This window comes from Talpa europaea (assembly GCF_964194135.1).
Source record: "Talpa europaea genome assembly, chromosome: 16".
Lineage (NCBI taxonomy): Eukaryota > Metazoa > Chordata > Mammalia > Eulipotyphla > Talpidae > Talpa > Talpa europaea.
Window position 1 is genome coordinate 10,978,622 of NC_140084.1, and position 20,650 is coordinate 10,999,271.

At 43.9% G+C, this 20,650-nt stretch overlaps 1 protein-coding gene across 1 annotated transcript in view; it reads left to right on the forward strand.

Annotated features, from left to right (window-relative positions):
- The window catches only part of HYDIN (HYDIN axonemal central pair apparatus protein), a gene marked incomplete at its 5' end in the record, with an annotated part of 266,133 nt that overhangs the window by 76,556 nt on the left and 168,927 nt on the right, over nt 1-20,650 (forward strand). The window contains 6 exons of the mRNA XM_084256586.1: nt 179-297; nt 4,924-5,147; nt 9,195-9,262; nt 14,913-15,148; nt 16,411-16,511; nt 18,772-18,907. Coding sequence (XP_084112712.1) covers nt 179-297; nt 4,924-5,147; nt 9,195-9,262; nt 14,913-15,148; nt 16,411-16,511; nt 18,772-18,907 — 884 coding nt within the window. The remainder of the gene's footprint in view (nt 1-178; nt 298-4,923; nt 5,148-9,194; nt 9,263-14,912; nt 15,149-16,410; nt 16,512-18,771; nt 18,908-20,650) is intronic.

The window sequence follows — 20,650 nt, forward strand, 5'->3', positions numbered from 1 at the left end:
AGTATTTCTGTTTCCTAAAGATAAGCTAATTCATCAGCCTTGGTTAAATTGCAGTTCCTTGTGTCTAGTGCAGGAGTTTGGTGCGGAAACCTTGATGGCTCACATTGGCAACAAATGGCAGGTAATTTGGAGGTGATAAAGCATTGCCTGGAGTATTATAAAATCTGAATTATTTTAGGGCGAGAGATTCGTCTGCCCCTCCGAATCAAAGGAGAAGGAATGGGACCAAAGATTCACTTCAACTTTGAATTGCTGGACATTGGAAAAGTTTTTGTTGGATCTGTGCATTGTTATGAGGTAAGCACTAGAATTATGTATGAGACCCAAACAGTACCTGCATATTTGTGTGTGTGTGTGTGTGTGTTGATAGAAAATGTGTAGTCACACCCACTTGGCAGAGAGCTTACTCAGACCCCAGAATGATCTGGCTCTTCTCTCTCTCTTAGCTTTACTAAGGGGAGTGATTTTTTTTTCCTTCAGCCTCTCTAACTTTCCTAAAAGCTAAAAAGCATCAAAACCATAATTTAATTGGCTTTATTCTCATCATTTTGTAGATTGCAAAGGGGAAATCCATAAATACATCTCCCCATCTGTTTAATGCTTGTTCTCTGACAACACAAATCCTACAGATCACAGGATAGAGAACCTTTTACATTTTCCAGAATATCCTAATGAGAATAGCTGTTTTCACACCTCAGAATCTTCTCTGAACGCACTAGTCTCTAATTCATGATTTAAAAACCAATCCTCATGATTTCTGGAAGTGACCTCCCTGCTTTGTCTTTCCAATTAAATAGAAAATGATCCTTTTATAAAAGGTCCTCCTGGATTCTTCAGGATCAAAATTATTTCTCTGTTATCTTACCTACCAGGTTTGTCCCTTGGGTACTTTTTTCACACCTTATCAAACTATAACCGTTGAGACTTTATTTTAGACAGATTCCTAGATTGTAAATGTTTGTGTTTCTATAGAGGTAGTGACTAAAGCAGTTCTTTAATGAGTGACAGAGCGGCACCAGGCTCCTTGCTTTACTGTGTGTGCCCAGTTTCTACTGCTTACAAAACCGAAAGGTAGGTTTTAATTGCACTTTTTAACAAATGAAAATAGATGAGGGCTCTCTGATTAATACCATCAGCAGCCTCACCCCTCATGCGTGTAGAGCGTACCTGCTTTCCTTCATTCATGCCTCACGCAATCCCTAAAGAGGAGGTGCAGAGACCCTCTGCATTTCTAGCTGAGGAGCTATATAACCTTTCAGCATTTGTGCTAGTTAAGGGAGTGCTATATAGGGCCACAAACAAATGCACAAATATTCACTATCTCAAACATGATAGAAGTGGACTGTATCGATTACCTAAGCCCTAAACCAGGCTGGCAATCAGCAGCAGATCGCCCCCCTCTAGCTGAGAACAGGCCCCTTTCACCTCAGCGCTGCTGCACCTAACTTGTGGACTGCAGAACTGGGGTTTCAGCCATAACCTGGCAGAGGAGAGGGCGTGCAGGAAGGTGTGGCAGAGGTCTGGGTAGGAGGCGACGGGGGTCACTTGCGTACAGCTGAGTGTAACCGCTCACATGGCTAGGCCGTGCAGAACTGGACGTAGAGGGCACAGGCTGGACTGTGCCACGTGTGTTATGTAAGCCACACAATTCACGCTGGCGGGGAGCACTGGGTCGTTAGGGCGCTGTGCCCTGTGGGAGAGCAGGGCCCTTAGCTGGCCTTTCAACTGCTCGCTTGGCACTCAGCGTGGGCAAATCCAGCCTACAGCAAGCACAGATTCAGGCCCCCTGCACTGGCATGCAAGGTTGTGTCTGTGCTGTAGCGCCCCCTACAGTGCATCTCGTCCCCATTCACTCAGTACCCTGGGCCTCCGTGCAGTAATGCAGAAGGTGAATAGCGAGGTTACCTGCAGGGGGAGGTGAAGTGTACCTAAGAGCCCAGTTGAAATGAAAAAGCCACAGGGCCATCATAAAATGGAAAGGGGCATGACTGCCATGTGGCATTGTCTTTTATTGCTGTGCAGGAAAAAAAAAAAAAAGGTCATTGAAGGAGAAGAAAAAGCTACAGTCGTTCTTACAAAATTGGTATTTGTCTGTAATTTATCAGCACAGATTTGAGGGATGCCATATCAGGAAAGGACAGTTAGTTCAGAGGCAAAATGGATAGGGTTTCCCCAAATGGAGTAATCTTTTCTTGCAAATTTAACAGAAGTGTACTTTAGGCTACCACTTCCCACCCTCCCAGATTTGAATAGTTAAGTAAACCACAGGCGGCTAAGTCATTGTTAAATGAGGTGCCACATCGGACTGGGCAGTTTTCAGAGCCATGCAGTGGCAGAGAAGGACATGGTAAGGTGCTTCTTATGGGAATATTTTGCACTCTCTGCGTATTTAACGCTGATGCCTCACTGCATCTCTCTTTCAATTTATTATGTTACCTACTCGAGACAAATTTGAATAGCTAGCTGGAGCCCTTCATCATTGCTGAGCTTAGCAGATACTTAAAGAATAAACCATAACCGCAAGAGGATACCCTATCCCCCAGTGTAATTACAAGGAAAACAAATGAGAGGTGACATGCTGTTACAATTTTTTTGCACTCCAAGGACCTGGACTGCAAGGGTAAGGGTATTCCTGGTAATCTAAAGTCTCAGAATTACATCCTAAATGGTTTGCTGGATTGTGTGTATACAAGTAGGTACTCCATGTTTTTCTCTGTCAGGGGGAAAAGAATGGCCCGCATTCTTTTTGAAAAGGAAAAGCTGGTACCTTATACAAAATCTCAGTAAAATATAGCTGTTGCTCACAAAATAGAGAGGCAGTTATTGCATCTTCTCAGAGAGAAGAACAACCATCCTCTAATTCACCACGACCACCTTTGAGCTGTCTTGAAGTCACCACTAGTGCATGTCAGATGCTTCTTCAGCACAGGTAAATTCTAAGTCCATTCTGTGTGGCTCTGGGGGTATAAATAATGATCACTCACTTAGAAGCACTCTTTTCCAGGCACTGTTGTGAGAGTTACATAAATTAATAAGTTTACTCTTCAGCAACCTCAGAAGCTAGTCGACTTCCATTTCACAAATGGGGGAACTGGCGCACAGAGACACTAAGTAGGTTGTCCAAGGTCACACAGCCAGTAACTCAGTGGCAAAGCTGGGATTTGAACCCAAGTAGTTTGGTTTCCAAGTTTTGGTGGTAGTCACTTTTCTACTTGGTCTTTTTGTAAGTAACAAAAGGTGAAGAATGATTCTTACTTCCAGGAAACTTATAGCAGGCAAGGGGAATAGGAAATAAACACAAAAGTGAGTAAAATGCAAGTTTTGGTGCATTGTTCACTTTTCTTGGCGAAAGTGGTTGTCTTTCTCTATTCTACAAAAGCTCTTGGTTCTTTTTCTCATCTTTCTGCTTCTAAGTAGTAACCTAATTAGTAGATTAGTAGTAATAACCTACCCTAACCTCAAAACAGGAATCTAGAATAGTTGACCACTTTCTCCTCTGCAACCACTTACTCCCTAGACATTTGTTCTCTGGTTTCTATAATCAAACTCCTTTGGAATACCCTCTTTTTCAAGGCCAGGAATGACCATCAATGAAAAAATCTGCACACGAAAATCTGCAATGTTTTTTTCAGAACTTACTCTCCTTAATCTCTGTTCCCATTTGACTTCTTCTAGAAATTCTCATATGACTTCTATGTTCCCAACTTGCTCCACATTTCCTGTACCTTTCTGAACGTGTCTCATGATTGTCTGTGCATTCTTCTTCTCCAGGGCTTGAGTGTGGGGAGTACCTATGTCAGAAGTGCTGTCCCCTTGTTCAGGTATAAGCGCTGGTGAGGAATGGAGACTGTGGCTTGGAAGCCCAGGAATAGAACTGAGTGGCTGTAGTGCATGTTCATGGGCAGGAATAGTGGCGAGGGGAGCAGGAGACTGAGTGAGCTGTGAAGGTCTCTGAATGCCAGGCATGATCTCTTCACACACACACAAACACATATGCACATACATAACTAGTTAGCAGGCAATGGGCAATGATGTGCTTCTAAAACACCGGTGTGTAGGAATCAAACTTTTCCGGGGTAAAACAATTGCTTGCAGAAGAGTCCTCAGACAATCATCCATCCACTAGAATCTGAGACGAAAATATCCCAACAGGATGCAATCTAACAGTATAGTTGAGAGAACCCTTGCTCTCTCAGTGATGTCTCCTGTATATTCTTCAGGCTACACTATCAACATAGGCTTGGGTGTAGGCTTGATCCTCTATCCTGACCTGCTTTTTGTTTTTCTGGGTGCTTAGTTTCTGCTTCCCATGCTTATTTGAGAAATACCTGCCTCCCCTTGTTTACTTTATTGAGAATATTTTCAAAAAAAGTTATTTCTTTGGGCCTTCCTGGTGGTGCAACAGGTTGAGATGCAATCTGTGGAGTTATCTGCAGCCACTGCAGCACAAGTTCAATCCACAGCCAGGGAGCTACCCACATGGCACAGCAGATCTCTCCTGGCTCACCCGCTGCTCCCCTTAGCAGTATTTTCAGTCAACCCGCCTGTTCTGCTCCTCACTCTGGTGAATCCTCTCACGCCCCACACCTCTGGTCTGTACCCCAGTTCTTGTATGCATAAATAAATAATCTTTAAAAAAAGGTATTTCTTCGGTAGATGTAATTAGAATCAGGCTTTCTAGCATGAGTATAACACACCTGACAAACTCCGTTTTAAAGAGAAGACTGAAAACACAGTTCTTTTCTGACTCAGGATTCATATCTTCAAACAAAGTTTCCATTTCTCCCCTGGAAATTTCATTTGGTTCTAATTCCTGCAGCTACTTCTGTGTTGGTATTAAACAGTACAGCCGTGTGATTTTATGAAAGTGTATTGGAGGCCCATTGTTTACTTTTTCATTCTTTCCTTTTTTAAAAAAAATAGGCAGTCCTCTCCAACAAAGGCAGCATCGATGCCCTCTTCAACGTGGTGCCTCCGACTTCAGCTTTGGGGTCCTGCTTTGTTTTCAGTCCCAAAGAAGGTATCATCGAACCCGGCGGAGTCCAAGTTGTCCAGATCTCCTTCAGTTCTGCCATCTTAGGGCACTTTGAGGAAGAGTTCCTGGTCAGTGTCAACGGCTCACCCGAGCCTGTGAAACTGACCATTAGGTAAGATACACCTATAACCAACATAGAGTTAATTGAAGCTTTTACTTACTGCCTTCCTAAACAGCAAAACTAGATCACATCTTGGATCTCCATAACTGTCTTCATTGATATGAACATATCAACATAACAGTATGTTTCCTACTGAACACACGTAACTTATTATTGTGACCCAGATATCAATGCCGCTTTGGGACTTAGTTTTTCTGTACTCCGTAGCCTTGTGTAATAAGGACTTAAACATTAAACTAGTTTTGGGTTATTTTCTCTGTTTGAGGATGTTTAGGGAAAATATGTCACCACAGTAACACCTGGATAAAATCACCCTCTTCACTAAGCTCTGGCTGCATCATTTTCTTGAAACCTTCATTTCCCATTTTTACTATGAGGAGTTCTTTAAATGTTCTTACTTGTGATGCCTCCAGGTATTGTAAGCGTCCACTTATATTGTCAGTCAGCCAAGGCTAGACACTTACAGCTTTTGTGCTTAGAAGTCTTTTGGTGACTTCTCCAGCTGCTTGTGATAATTGAGTGACATTAATAGCAGCATTTGTCCTCAGGTTTTAAAAAGACATTCTCTGACCAGCCCACTGGGAAGATCTATAACTTTGGTTCCTGGTGCTTAGAAAGACATCTTTAAAACACATTGCACTGATTCTGTTTGGATTCCCACAGTGACAGGTTGTTAATTACCATGGCAGTCTCTAGTATTATAGTTACTGCTAGCAAGCCCCCTCCTCCTCAGAGCCCCCTGAGGTCTCTCATGGGTTCTGGGGATAACATGGAAAAGAGACAGACACATGTGACCTAAAAGATCCTAGGAAAATCATGACCTCTGTTGGAAACCCAGAATCTCAATATCAGTTCAAAGGTGATTACCATTTCTTCTCAGTTCTTCCATATAAGTATCCCTGAATTGTGAATTGTGTCCTTCAAGTACCTCCTAATACTCAGCACCTCAGAATGAGACTACACGTAGAGATAGGACCTTAAGGAAGATGTTTAAGTAGAGTAGGATCACATGACTGGATCTTAACCCAAGATGTCCCTTCCCTTTCAAGGGAAGGCATCAAGACAGACACACATAGAAGACTTGTGAAGAGAAGGTGGCAATCTTCAGAGTAAACCAACGCTGTGGCACCTCAATCCTGGCCTCTAGCCTACAGAATTGTGAGGAAAATACATTTTTGTAATCTAAACCATTCAATTGATTATGGCTCCCTCACAGACCAATACAGCCCCTAACACTAAGTAGAATGGATGCTTGTGCCTTAGGGGCTTGGGCTTGGCTAAGGCAGCCTGCCACAATTGTGGCCTTTTTTTTTTACTCTCAAGATTTATCTGGAACGTTCATAAGACATTTGCATTTTTCTTCACTAAAACATCTGTACTTGTGTCATGAGGGAAAAGCAGGGTTGCTTTCCAGAGATATAGATGAGCCGTGCTATACTGGCCCATTCTTGACAGCCTTCAGGAATGCACAGACTATGGGAAGGGGCACCTTTTCACATTCTATGAATGTCAACCCACCTTTAGAACAATGCACAGTTCCTGACAACCTGTGGACATATTGATAGGAGAAGCAGGAAGCTCAAATCTGAAAATGCAAGCTTTGTCCCCCACTGAGGGTCATCTGGTCCCTTGAGGGTCTTTGACAAGCTCCAGCAGATGAGCTCTTGAAATTTCCATTCAAGTCAAGGATTTCTGACTTTGTGGCATCAGGAAGTTTAGCTCAGACTCACGAATGCCCTCCACAGCATCAACTTTGATCTTATGCCTTTGCTAGGAATAGGAACACTTTCTTGGGCCTTAGGACCCAAGAACTCTCTACACAGTTAATGTGGAGGATTCTGAAATTTAGTTTCTTCATCTCATGTTGTCAGGTACAGTTTCCTTAGTATCACATAATTTTCATTAGAATGCCTTGAAAGATCAGAGCAGTTATACTTTTCCTGTATCTATTTATTCCTGCAGCTACATGACACAGGTTTTAAGTGGTTGGATGAACAAGTCTAAAATGAATATAATTTTTAAAACTACTCACAAGCATCTTTATTCCACCCTATGGTAACATATGTATTGTGTAAATTTTTTATTTTCTTATGAATACTATTCAGCAATCAAAAAAGATAATTTGTAAAGTTTTAACCATAACATTGATATTTTGCACTCCACTTGTTCTCTTGACATAATAATTCAATCATTCTATCTCTTGGTCTGTGAAATTTTAATTTTAATAGACTATCAATTCATGAAGGACGTAATCTTGGCAGAGGCTGGTGCTCAGCACCCCTTTTAGAATTAATGTGACCAAATCTCTGTCCAGATGGTGTTCAGTCGCAGCTCCTGTAGTGATCTGTGCCTTTGAATGAATGTGACTTAACGTTGGCGCTTTCAACTTCTGTAATGATTAGATGACAGCTTTGTGCACATTTGTGAGCTTCATTCTCGCTTTCTTCTGCCTTTTGTGCATTTCAGACACTTTTGATCAATTTGTTACTTTGGCCTCCTAAAACTCCTTTGACAAGTAAAGCATCTAACCTGTAGGCTTGTTTGACTTCATGCTCAACTGGATCCTAATTCCTTGCTGAGTCCCCCACTCCCTTTGAAACCACTCTGCATCATTAGCATGGGATGGACTAGATGGTTCTGAGGCAGGTTTTTAGAACTGAAACTTGCCACACTGAACCTTTGCTGCGATGGCTCCTCCCTGGCTTCCCACACCCTCTCACCACATTATACTCAGCTCTGAAGAGCTGGGAGTGTCACTAGGCTGCAGTGCATTCCACAGGTGTGACCCACCTATGTCACCAACATCTGGAGCTGGGTAGGTCAGGAGACTCAATGCTTCACATGTTTGCTGATAACTTTTTAAAGCTTTGGTGCAGAGATGGGGAATTATTTCCGTTCTTGCCTTCGACCTAGAGATTTTAAAAGACAGGGATCATAGCTGATGTACTAGTTTTCTATTGCTGCTGCAACAAATCACCGCAAATGTAATAGCTTAAAACAATACGAATTTATTCTTTCACATGTCTGTGGAGCTGAAGCCCAACATGGATTTTACTGGACTAACATCAAGGTGTCAGCAGGCTGTTTCTTCTTCAAGAATCCATTCCTACCTAACCACTTTCAATTTTGTGAAGTTGTCACATTCTTTGGCTCACTGGCCCCCTCGTGTGTCTTCAGAACTAGCGACGGCTGGTGGGGTCCTCTCTTTGTATCACTCTGACCTCCTTTTCTGCCTCCCTCTTCTGTGTTTAAATAGACGATGATACTGGGCTCATCTGGATAATCCAGGATCAGCTCCCTATCCTAAGATAGTTCTCTAGCAACCTTAATGCCTTCTGCTACCCGAATCCCCCTTTGCCATGCAACCCGGCACATTCACAGATCCAGGAGATCAGCACATAGTCATCCTTGGGGACCATTGCACTATCTACCGCATTTGAAGTTAGCCACACATTGTAGAATCTTTTATTAATTTTAAGCTAGAACATCACCCACATATCACGAAGCCTTGCCCTGAGAGAGAAGTAGACTAGCATTTAGAATAGGGGCTACCTATTCTGATCCTCTCTCTAATGCACAAGAAAAAGAAACTGAGACCTAGAGAAGTAAAGATCACAGCAAGCTGGAGGTAAGAAGTGGATTAAAACAGTTTTGTGAAAGTGTGGGACAAGCAATGGTTAGTCTTCCAAGTCTATCATTTGATCAGATCTATAATTTTATTTCTTGTCTGGGTTAATAGCTTTTCATTCGTATTAACATTTTGTGCCACTAGTCCTTAGTTTTGAGACCTATCTGCCCTTCCTCATCCATTAATAGGAATATGGTGCTAAGTTAATCACAGCACCATTTACCATCACCCAGTGGTTTGAGTCTTGAAATTCTTGAACCACTATTATAGAGGATCATCTTATTGAGTTTTTAAGTCCTAGATTGTAAAATTGACTTAAAGCCAAATTATGATTTTTAGCAATTCCTGATTGTTACCTTGAATTCACTGGGTCCCCTCCTCACTCCTCCTATTTGTGTTTCTGCTTCCAGAGGCTGCGTCATCGGACCCACCTTCCACTTCAACGTCCCTGCTCTGCACTTTGGTGATGTTTCCTTTGGTGAGTATTTTTCCATTAGAAATTGAGTAGAATTACTTTTCTCTCTACACAGGAAGAGGAAAGGTGACAAAGAACTGCTCACCATATTTTATGTCTAATCGCTGGGAGGGTCTTGGATGGTTCTCTCCTTCCTCTCAGCAAGGAAGGATGACATCTCAGTGTCATCTCCTAGTTTATATGTCTGTATGTAGGTTGGACCTGTCCGGGGCCTAACGAGCTATCAGACCCCACCGTCCCCACTCCTGCAGCAGTGGGACAACTGAGAGCCTTCAGCCTCACTAGGCCTCAGTGGGCTACCTGCTCCTTCTGAGCACTCTGTTTGTTTTCGGATTCTGACCTGCCAGTATCTGTCTGGCTGTACAGCAACCTTTTCGGAGAGGCTCTCAGGTTTAAAGGGACCGAGGTTACTTGCTACAGGCCTCGTGTAATCATGAGGTTCTTTAACACAGAGATCCGGGTGATGCAAAGGGGGACTCCACCAGGCATTGCTGCCTCTGAAGACAGAGGAAGGGGCCCATGAGCCAAAGAAATAGAGAGCGTCAAGCAAATGAAAAAAGTTTAAGAAATAGTCTCTCCCCTAGAGCTTCCAGAAAGGCCACTTGGAAGAGAGATCTGTTTTAGCTTAGTGTTGGAGATTGGCATTTACTTGCTTAGAGAGGAAATCTAGATTTGGCATCAGGGTCTGTTGTGATTCATGATGTTAGGATATTAAAAATACCATATAGCAGGAGGAAGGGAATAATACTGTTGGTTGGTTTCTAAAATGTTTCAAATCTAGCCATAAAGTTTTCCGTGGTAGGATTAGGTGATGGATGACATAGCTAGTCATCAGATGGACTGAAACCATAGTGGCATGAAGTCGGTTTACAGAATTTGGGTGGAGACTATCCCTGAAGGAACATTAAGGCATTGATAAATCCTCGGATTGGTCAAAGAATAAAATGGTCCAAGCAACAACTGATGTGCCAGGTGATAGACCAAAAGGAGCGGGTAAGTGTCTGCAAACCCACTATTTTTCAAGAGGCAAAAGAGTATGTTGAATGATAATAAGGAATTTGGAAGAATCCAGGCCCTCGGTAGACTTGACTGTTGGAAAATTTGGACCAAGTAGTTAGCGTTTGAGCGCAGTCTTGTTGGGGTAAATGTGTGTGTGTGTGTATATATATATATATATATATATATATATACATGGCACCTTTGTGGCCAGGTATGAACTGAGAGCATTTTACTCAAGGAGAAGCAGCTAAATTGACTTTCAGGAGGGTGTAAAGCAGGGAGTCAGGGGCAAAGCTTAGCTGTAACGATCATAGAAAGGTCTCAGAAAGATTGACAAACAAGATCACTGTAGGACAAGCAAAACCTAGATGCAAGCAAGTTTTCATGAATAGTAGTGAGGGAGCTGTCACCACGATCTCAAAATTGTGTAACCTCAAGACAGTAAACAGAGAATCATAATGGAAAGGATAAAGAAAAGAAGTGTGCAATGGAAAGTATGAGAATGAGTATCCAGCAAAATCATGTTCCGTCAGCCTTGGGCACAAAGTCTGCTTGTTCTGAGGAGCTTGGAATAGCATTCTATTACTGATTGATTTCTGGAAGTTTTGGTTTTTCAGAAAACTTCCATTTAAGATCTCCAATAACAATAATTTTCATACACCTTCAGCCATTGCATTGATTTTTGTAAGGATCTTACTTTTTTACTGAACCTTTTTAAATTGAGGTCACACTGGTTTACAACATTGTGTGTGATTTAGAGGCATAGAATCACCCACTGCAGATGTATGTTACACCACACCCACCACCAGGCACCCATGGTCCTCCACCATAGTCCTGTGTGCCTGTTCTCTACTTTGATGTCCCCCTCTAGTAGCCTCAATTTTACAATCAGATTTCTAAGATTTGTTATTGCTTTGGGATTATCTGACCATTTGTTTTGTTTCTCTGTATTCCTCATATAAGTGACACTATCCTGTATTTGTCTTTCTCCTTCTAACTTATTCCACTAATCATAATCCCTCCAGTTCCATCCATGTTGTGACCAATGGCAAGGTTTCATCTTTTTTTTTTTTTTTTTTTTAGTGTAGCTGAGTAGTGTGCATACCACATCTTCCTAATGCATTCATTTGTCTTTGGGCACTTAGATTGTTTCCATAGCTTGACTGTTATTAGTAGTGCTGCAATGAACGTAGGAATGCACATATCCCTTCAAGTTAGTGTTTTTGCATTCTTCAGGAGTGGAATTGCTGGATCATATGGTAGATCTATTTTCAATATATTGAGAAATCGCCATACTGTTTTCCACAGAAGGCTGGACCAGCCTACCTTCACCCTCTTTTTCTCCACATCCTCTTTGTGGGGTTTCTTACTCAAAGGTCACCTCATAAATTAACTGCAGTTGTTACAAGGCCCTAAAGGCCCTAAAGGCCACTGGTGTATTTTTTTCCAGAGTACTCATTGTTGAGGTTGAAAGAAGGGAGACTTTTCTGAGGGTGAGTTTTTGTTGAAGGCTTCTTGAACTGACAGCTGAGTTGGTTCTTGACAACATTTAGTTTTTATCCACATGAAGCAAACTTGATTGTGATTGGTCAGACACTTGTGATCACATGGCTAGTTACATAAAATGTGAGTTCCAGAGGGAACTAACCTGATTGGATGGCCATTAGAACCAAAGGTAAAATTCTGCAGCAAAGAACTCCAGGAACCTCTGAGCTTGACCAATTTAAGATCAATAATACCTTCTCTGTGCTCTATGTTTGCCAAGAATTACCCATTGGGAAATTTTTGATCAAATGGTTGACATACTATGAGATTCTTTGTAATTCTCTAAGAATTACTTCCTAATTCCTTCAGGTGGGAAAGTTATATCCTACAACTTCTTAGTCACTGTTCTGGTGGTAAGCTTTCTCTGTAGGAAGGCTCAAATCCACCTAAAGAATTTATAGACAACCACAAAAATATATTCTTAGCGGTGTGCCTTGGGAATGGTCTGTTTGTATTTGAAACCCATGTCCCACTGCTGTTTTCCTGAAATATGGCTTTAATGTGTGAAGGAGGAGCCAGCCAGATCCCAGTACAGAGGAGAGAGGATCCCATCATCTCTTAATCAGAGTTATCTTGTCTCTTCTATAATGGGGTCCGTGGTTTAAGATTTTTGTCAAAGATCAGTTCTAAGAGGGCACACCATTGCTGTCACCTATCAGAGACATTTGAAGTGGACAGAGAATTCCAATTTTAGAGAATATTTCTTCTCTAGGTAGAAATCCATGTCCAGAATGGCTTGCATATATGTGCTTATTTATTTCCCATGTTCTGAACTGTTTCTCTAGACAACTACAAAAAGGCAACCTGTTTTATACAATGACCTGCCAACATATTTCCCATTGCCTTGTTGAGATTTTTATTTCACTAGAGAAATTAGGAGCCATGGTCTAAAATATCCCATGAATCCCCAAAAGTCTATCAATCATAGTTTTAATGTTTGGTGATGGATATTGCTGAATCAGTTTAATACTGCCCTTAGCCAGGGTCCATTCTTTTTTTTTTTTTTAAAGATTTATTTATTTATTTATACAAGCACTGGGTACAGTCAGAAGCGCAAGAGGGTGACAGAATTCACCAGAGCAGGGAGCAGAGCAGGCAGAAGGACCGAAGTACACTGCTGAGGGGAGCAGCAGGCGGCAGGAGAGGTCTGCGCGCCATGTGGGACCCTCCGCCAGTGGCCGGGGATCGAACCGGCGCTGCAGAGGCTGCGGGCAGCTTCGCAACCCAGCGCTCAACCACTGCGCCACCGGGGAGGCCCAGGGTCCATTCGTTAGAAGAGAGATCAGTTTCCAAATCAAGTACTACCTTTTTGTCAGAACTGAAGTTTTTCCTTTCTAGCCATATGATCTTTAGCTCCTTGTTTCATTTAGAATTCTTCTTAGGGGCTTTCTAGGTCAAGTGAAAATACACATGTTGAGTGAGAATCCAATCTCCTGAGCATGTTGTCTTCTGAATCATTATTAAGTACTGGGACAAGTACTTAAGTGCCTCTGTGAATCTTGGAAGCATTCTGTCCAAGTGTGTTTTAATTATTTCAAGAAAAGATATAAATCTTGAGTTTTTATATACCAGATGTTAGAAAAGGGAGAAGAGAGGTCTACACAGAGAAGTACTTGCCTTCAGAGGAAATGAAAGTCAGAATAGCATTTGGATCTGGTACAACCGGAAGCCCAGGCATGCTGTTCCTATTTACCACCCCTTGGTCTATAATAATTAGCTAGTGTCCTTACTAGGCTTCTTGACAAGCAACATGGGGGCATTAGCGGTTGTTGTGCTAGGAAAGTTCTAGCTAGGAGTTCAAAATAGGCTTTATTCTCTGAAAAACCAGCTTCAGGGAAGTTGCCTGAGCACTGGTTTGGAAGGACCCATCTGACACTTTGTAGGACCAACTCCTAATAGACCTGACATTAGAAGAATGTTCAGCCCCTGGGGGAATGGGATGCGCGGTTTCTAGAGTCACTGTTGGACAAGCTCAGAGAAGGCCAGTGTGGTAGTTATTCCACACTGAGAATGACTCTTGAGCAGGTTCTCTGGAATTTCCAAGAATAACCTCTTAACTGCACTTAACCTGGCAGTTCTTATCCCATGAACTATCTCTTCCACATATAATAGATCAGCAGGGGTGGTGTCACAAAGGATAACTGCATGGGTGTTTTCACCATCCTCAGGTCCAGACAAAGGCTCAGACCTGAGGAGAAAAGTAGATTCTTTCAAGCCCCCCACCCACTGCCCCTGGCTGCTGCCACACTGGGTCATTCCTCCTAGAGACCAGATGTGTTCTATTGCTATTGGGTGAGAAGCAGAAAGGGCACGGTTAACCTCTAGGAGAAATACAGAACTTGTTCTGGCTGTAGACCATTCTCCTTCTGATAGTGGTAGCAGATACAGCAGCCACCTCAGGGATCCACAATCAGGACCCAGTTTATTGTTTGCCAGTTAAGGAAGAGCCACATCTCTTAGGAAAGGAACACGAGTCTCATTGGCTAAATGTGGGGAGTAAGATAGAACATGCAAAAGTAGTTTTGTCTAAGGGAGGTAGAAGCCCAGGCATTAGTCTCTGACTGACTCAGAAGCAGATGGTGTAGTCTCTCTCCTAAAGAGGCTGCTGTTCCATTTTGTGCCGTCAACCCTGAGAGCATGAGCCTCAGACAAGTCCAGGATAAGTTATATTAGGACTTGGCCGGCTTGGGGTCACCCAGCGGGCAAACCCTCACAGCCTTCTCTTTGTACCCACACTTGGAAGATAAGAAAAACAAGCATCGGTTTTTGGTTTTTTTTTTTGAAAAATGTATTTCTATGCCAAAATTAAATGCAAGTATACTTCTGGAAGACTACTCAGCAAACTGATAATAGAAGCTGCCTCTCGACAAGGTTTGGTTTATATCTATTGCCATAGTAAACGCAGAGTAAATATTCATGGGATGAGTGAAAATTGTATGTACTGATCACACAGTTGAAAACAGCGCCAGGGAGGACTGGAGCTGAGGAAGGAGTGATGAGATGCAGAGACTATTCATTGAGGAGGTTGGGTGGTAGCTCAGGGAGCTTGAGGTGAAAGGGAGGCCATTGTGGAACTTTCATTTCTCACACCTCCTATTTCTTTTTCCAGGATTTCCTCAGACTTTGATGTGTTCTCTCAACAACACCTCCTTGGTCCCCATGACCTTCAAACTGCGCATCCCTGGGGATGGCATTGGCCATAAAAGCATTTCATGTTGCCAGCAGTATTCCAACAACAGGAGACTGTCTTGGGACAGTGATGAGACGCCCACAGTGAAGCCAAAAGAATTCACCATCATTCCTGACAGTGGCACCATTCGCCCCCAGGGATTTGCTGCTGTCAGGGTAATGTGAACATCTCCTCCGGGGGTTAGGGTTTCCATGCATGAGTTGGGGGGCACACAGCCTTTTAGGCTGCATAGTTGTTAGTGGAATGGACAGGGGAAGTACTGTGGCAGTGAGTTTATTTCTCTTTTACTGAATAAGGCTCAGCTTTCCAATTATTATTTTTTGGCCTCTCTGATTTAGTGCAGAGAGATTTTAGAAGACATTGCATCTATCCAGCAGTCTTCTGCCAGAACCACTTGTTCTCTGCCTTCTACCCATATCTCCAACACATAAACAAGGGTTAGAGTCACACCAGGACTCGCATGCTGGGGCAGCTACTTCTCCCCAAATCTGATAGATTTTCTTCCTGAGTCTGTGACTCCATCTTCACCTGATTTTACTTTTGTATTTGGAAAAGCTTTCTCCAAACTTTAATTTTCCTCCTGGATCTGCACTTGAACCGGGTCTGTCTGGACTCAAATTTACATCCAGGGATTCCCTCTGCAACCAAAAAAATTTTAATTAGTACCAGATACATAATTTATAGACAGAAAAGCCTTAACCTGTGCCAGAAACTGTCTTCTAGACTAATAAGTATCTCTTCAAGTGTAAATCATTTCAAAGCAATTAAAAATTGTACTGAGGCGTTCAAAAGCCTAAGTATAACATTTCACAACAGCAACTAAAAACAGAGAGTAAACTATTCCAACCAGGTATGGTTCTCAGATAGGCTTTTCTTCGGAGCTTCCTATTTCCTGTTCTAATAATGAATTTTGAAGAGGGGGGCTGGCTTGGAGGGGCATGAGAAGGGCAAGATTTTGGTAAAACAATGACTAATTGATTTCTTATGCCATTTCCAGGAACTGACAGTTGTGTTCATTTATTTTGCTGTAAGAGAAATTTAGCTGTAGTGTTTTATTGGTATATTGAATTTTCATAATTTATGTAGCCCAAAGGCATAGGGAACAACTGCAGTCACAGTAATTAAACTTTGTTTGCTGTTGCTCAGCCTTCAGAGTCATTTCCCCCTCGTGCAATTCTGTGGCTTCTTTGCTGCAACCTCTTCTGAAATGAGTGCACCTATGGTACTAAAAGCCACTTGGTTCCTAACCTGGAAAAAGTCAGCATGCCCTAACTTGTTCAGCCAAAAACATCACACGTGCTGTGTCCCAGGAAGCACTGAAAGCCACACTGGTCATTTAGGTGCTGCTCTGACTCCTTTCCATCTGGTGCAGACAGCTGGCCTTGTGGAAGAGCACTTTTCACCTTTTTCTTTGCAGGTGACCTTATGCTCCAACACTGTGCAGAAATACGAGCTGGCCCTGGTGGTCGATGTGGAGGGCATCAGAGAAGAGGTGCTGGCGCTCCTTATTACAGCCAGGTACCCTGGGCACCAGCCATGTCTCCCTGCTACCCCCCAAGCCACCAGGAAGGGCCTGTCATTCCAGCAGGTGACATGCCTGCAGCCACTTCACACTGGATTTGCTCTGCCTTCCTGGGAAGGGAAGCTGAGTCTGATAAATGACAAAACTTTAAAGCAGTCAAGGTTTCTAGAGCACCTTTGGTAGAGACCAAAGGGATATGTGTGTGTTGCAGTCTTAGGAACCACAGCCCTCGCTAATGGGGCTCACTGTCCGTGGAAGTAGAAAGATGTGAGCAGGAATTTGGTGCTCCAGAAGTGGGCGGTGGAGAGCAGTGCTCCCAGCCCTAGCTGCTTGGCAAGACATTCCACCTCTGGGACACGGTGGCGTGATGGGAAGGCAGGCTGCCAGCAGCCCCCAGATGAGGCACCTCGGGAGCAGCAGGATCCCCGGGGCCATCAGCAGTTCCGCTCCTTTCACTGGAGGTGGGTTCTGGAGTCCGGTTGAGGTCGGCCTTGCCAACTGCTGAATGCCTCTCCTTGACTACAGTCCAGTCTCTCTGATGAAGGCTGTTGTGTCATCTGCAGATAATGGCAGTGACCCAAAATCAGATCACTGGCCACATACACTCAGCAATGCAAACGGTGTCTGGGGCTAGGACTTTGCAGTGTGATATGAAAATGTAATCTATAGGAAACAGAGAAAGAGACCTCATCATTCTCTGACAATATATCAGTTCGTAGAATGTGGGTCTCTCACTTGTGAATGGGAGGACGATGTGCCTTGATGAGGGAAAACTGCCCCCACTTCATGTGCCATGGGCTCGGTGAAGCCAAACAGCAGCCCTGAGAGACCTTGAAGGTCTTCCTTCCAAAGACACAACTGATTTTTCTGCTTGTTTAAAAACAACAGACACTCTTTCATCTGGTCTTCTTTATACCCAAGTTTTTCCATTTGGTCTAGGATTTCTTTTCTGTGTGGGGTTTTCCTAATACTTTTCAGTCCCTTTCTGACAATAAGAAATCCTAAATTTAAAAACAAAGGTCCTAAGAGGCTAGAAATTTCATACCATGTTTATTTACTCCAGGACCCAAGTCACATTCTCGAAACCCTCTCAGCCACAGTGCTTCAGGTAGGAAAAAGGCAGCTTTATAAAAGCCACTGGGTCATCTGACAACTTGCATTCTAGCTAAAAATGAACCCCCATCTGGAACTAAATGTTGGGGTTAGTAAGAATCACTTTCATGTCATTGCTCTTGGTATAATCTGTAGGATAGTTGCTTTTTGAACTTGATCCCTAAAGTAATTCTCCACGGAGTCACCCTCAATGGCAGTGACTGCCTGCCATGTCCTCCACTCTGCTTGATCCCCACTGAGCCAGCCCGTGTGGGACACTAGCTTTCTCCTTCACTCACCTCCTCTCCTGCATTTCCCACAGCTCCCTAGGAAGCGTTAAAAATGCTAACATCAGTTCCCAGAATCACCCTTCATTGTACCTCTGGGCAAAATTGGGGGGGAAAGCAATTTACTCAAGGTGATCCAGGTCACACTTGGCCAGGTCAGTCCTTGGCCCTGGCTCTGTCCGAGTCACGCAGGGTGGCGTGACAGTGCGCAGGGCAGAACCAACTCTGAGATGCACAGACACAAACTAACACCCAAGTCACCTAATAATAGACCAGCCACGCACATGGGGCTTCAGTCGCTCCCTCCCCCGCACACAGCTCTCCCCGCTCTGCGCCATCCCTCCATGCTGAGAACCGCTGGCAGGGGGCGGGTTCTGGGTGCACAGCTGCCTGAGCCTGCTGATCCAAGACAGCTGTTCTGCATAGGAATTAGAATTATCACCATGATTTAGATGGCGGGAGCTGTTGCTAGTCCTCAGGGGCCTCTGACTGGTCCAAAGTGTCACAGCCAGTTGGACCCCTGCTGGTGGCTCTGGCCCTGTTTGTCATGGAAACAGATCCACCAGCCTAAGGAACACGTGGTGAGGGCCCCTTGCGAAAAGAAGGCCGAATCTGAAAGGCAGTGGAAATGTTAGTCATTAGCCCGCAGAGTCAGCTGTTTAAGGAGTCCTGCTTCTAGCCATTTTTTGATTAAAAAGCGGTGACTGGGGGCCAAGAGAGGGCGATGATAGGAGCGAAGATTTGAAAATGATTAATGTAGTGATTAGAGATAAACAACGGTGTGACAGTGACTGATGTGCCTAACTCGGGACTCTGTGTTCTCGGGGTGTCAACAAGCTCTGTCCTCTTCAATTCTTTCCCGGGTAACCCGGAGCAGGTGTGCCGTGCCTGCCCTCCAAATGGTTAACACAGAGGTGGACTTCGGGCGCTGCTTCCTGAAGTACCCGTATGAGAAGTACGTCCAGCTTGTCAATCTCGACAACATCCCAGGATGCTATGAGGTCTTGCCACAGGTGAGCTGCTCCGGCCTCCTTCAGAGTCAGCTCTTCAGTTGGAGTCCCTCAGTGAGAAAGGAAGGCCTTCTAGAGAGCCCTGTTCCTGGACACAGGACCTTTATGCAGTTCTGGTTTTCAACCTTGGGATACTCTGGGGGTGGGTGACAGAGCTGCAGCTGGGTTGCCACCTGTGTGGGTGAACAACTGCAGTGGGAAACAGTTGTTAATTTCCCAAGGGATTTGCCTTTTCTCAAGAATGGAGAGGATCAACTAAACCAACACATGCAAATAATTCCCCATGAGTTAACCCTCCGGGGGGGAAACGAGGCAGAACCGGGGGTGTTCATTTAAGTCCTTGGCTGTGACTGGAAGGGCGTCACTAAGATGCAGTGATGCACTGTTTATAATGGGGTGTGTTGGACCAGAAAGCTGGAGAGCAGAAAGGAGGAATTGACCATTGATATTTTATGAATGGACCTGTCTGTATGCCACGGCAGCCGGACAGGTGGGATACCAAGCAGGAGAATGTGTGGATAAAGGATTCAGCAAGCTTTGTGCAGAAGGAGTCACGGAAGGTTACTAAGGGATGCAGTTTTCCAAGAATGCATTTGGGTTTAAAATTCAATTCTAAAAGCACAGCACTCTAGTAAAAATCTATGCCCTAGACAGTCAAGCCGGGGGGTTACTTGGGTCCAAGTTCAAAGTGAGTTAAAAGATCAGTGTGGGGCTGCCAAACCAAGGCAGGCTAGAGGCTGCGTCAGGGAGACACGCAGTCAGCTAGGGAAGGCCGGGACCGGCCCAGGGTGTGGGAGGAAAGAGATAGTGATCAAAGGAGTGTCAGAAATTTCTTTTCAGATCTTGACATTAAAAGGAAAAGTTGGAAACTTGAAAGAAAATGAATTGTGTTTGCAGCTACCGGGGTGGGAGTCTACGGCATCTGGAAACAAGTCACATGAGGAGCAGAGGCAACATTTAATCGGGAGCAGAGAAAGCTTGGCCAGGTCGAGCTAGCCAGCTGTGTCTAGTTGAAGGTCTGCCGTGTAACAGAGGGAATTAGGATTAATCTCTCACCCCCTCTGAACTAAAGCTATAAGTCAGGGTGGGGGATGGGAGATAGCTTATCTAACTTTGAGATGCTCAGCAGCAAACAGCCACGGTCACTTCAAGAACTGAGAGCTGAGCCTGTATTGGGATGAAGGGGAAGCTATTCTTGCACGGTTGGGTTGGGAAAAGGTAGGACATTTGCCTGGAGGACGTATAAAGAGGAGCCCAGAACTTTAGCATCGAGAAAAATCATGTTTTCATGCATCATTTTAAGAAGTCAAAATACCAAGAAAAATCCACAGTGAACAAAATATGAAAATATTAGATAAAGACAAGATCAGTGTTATTGCCTCTCCCTTTTGCTGAGGCTCTGGGCTGGGGGCAGAGCGCTCCACTCAGGCAGGTGAGTTAGATTAGACCAGCCACAGACAGGCCAGAGTGTTCCAGAGGGTGAAACCTGTACACCTGTCCTTTTCTCCCAGAGCCGAGCCTCTGAAAAGTGTTGCCCAGAATCACCCAAACATAGTTGGCCACAGGATTTTGACGGTTTTATTTGCTGTTGTGACTGTTGCATAAAAGCTGTCGATTCACCATAGGACAGGACTCCAGGCAACTTCCCCTGGTTACACTGGTCAGCGTTCATTCATATCCCCCAACCTGTCTCCCCATTTAAAAGATATGCGCTGAGTGTACATTTGAGGCCAAAAAAAAGCAGGC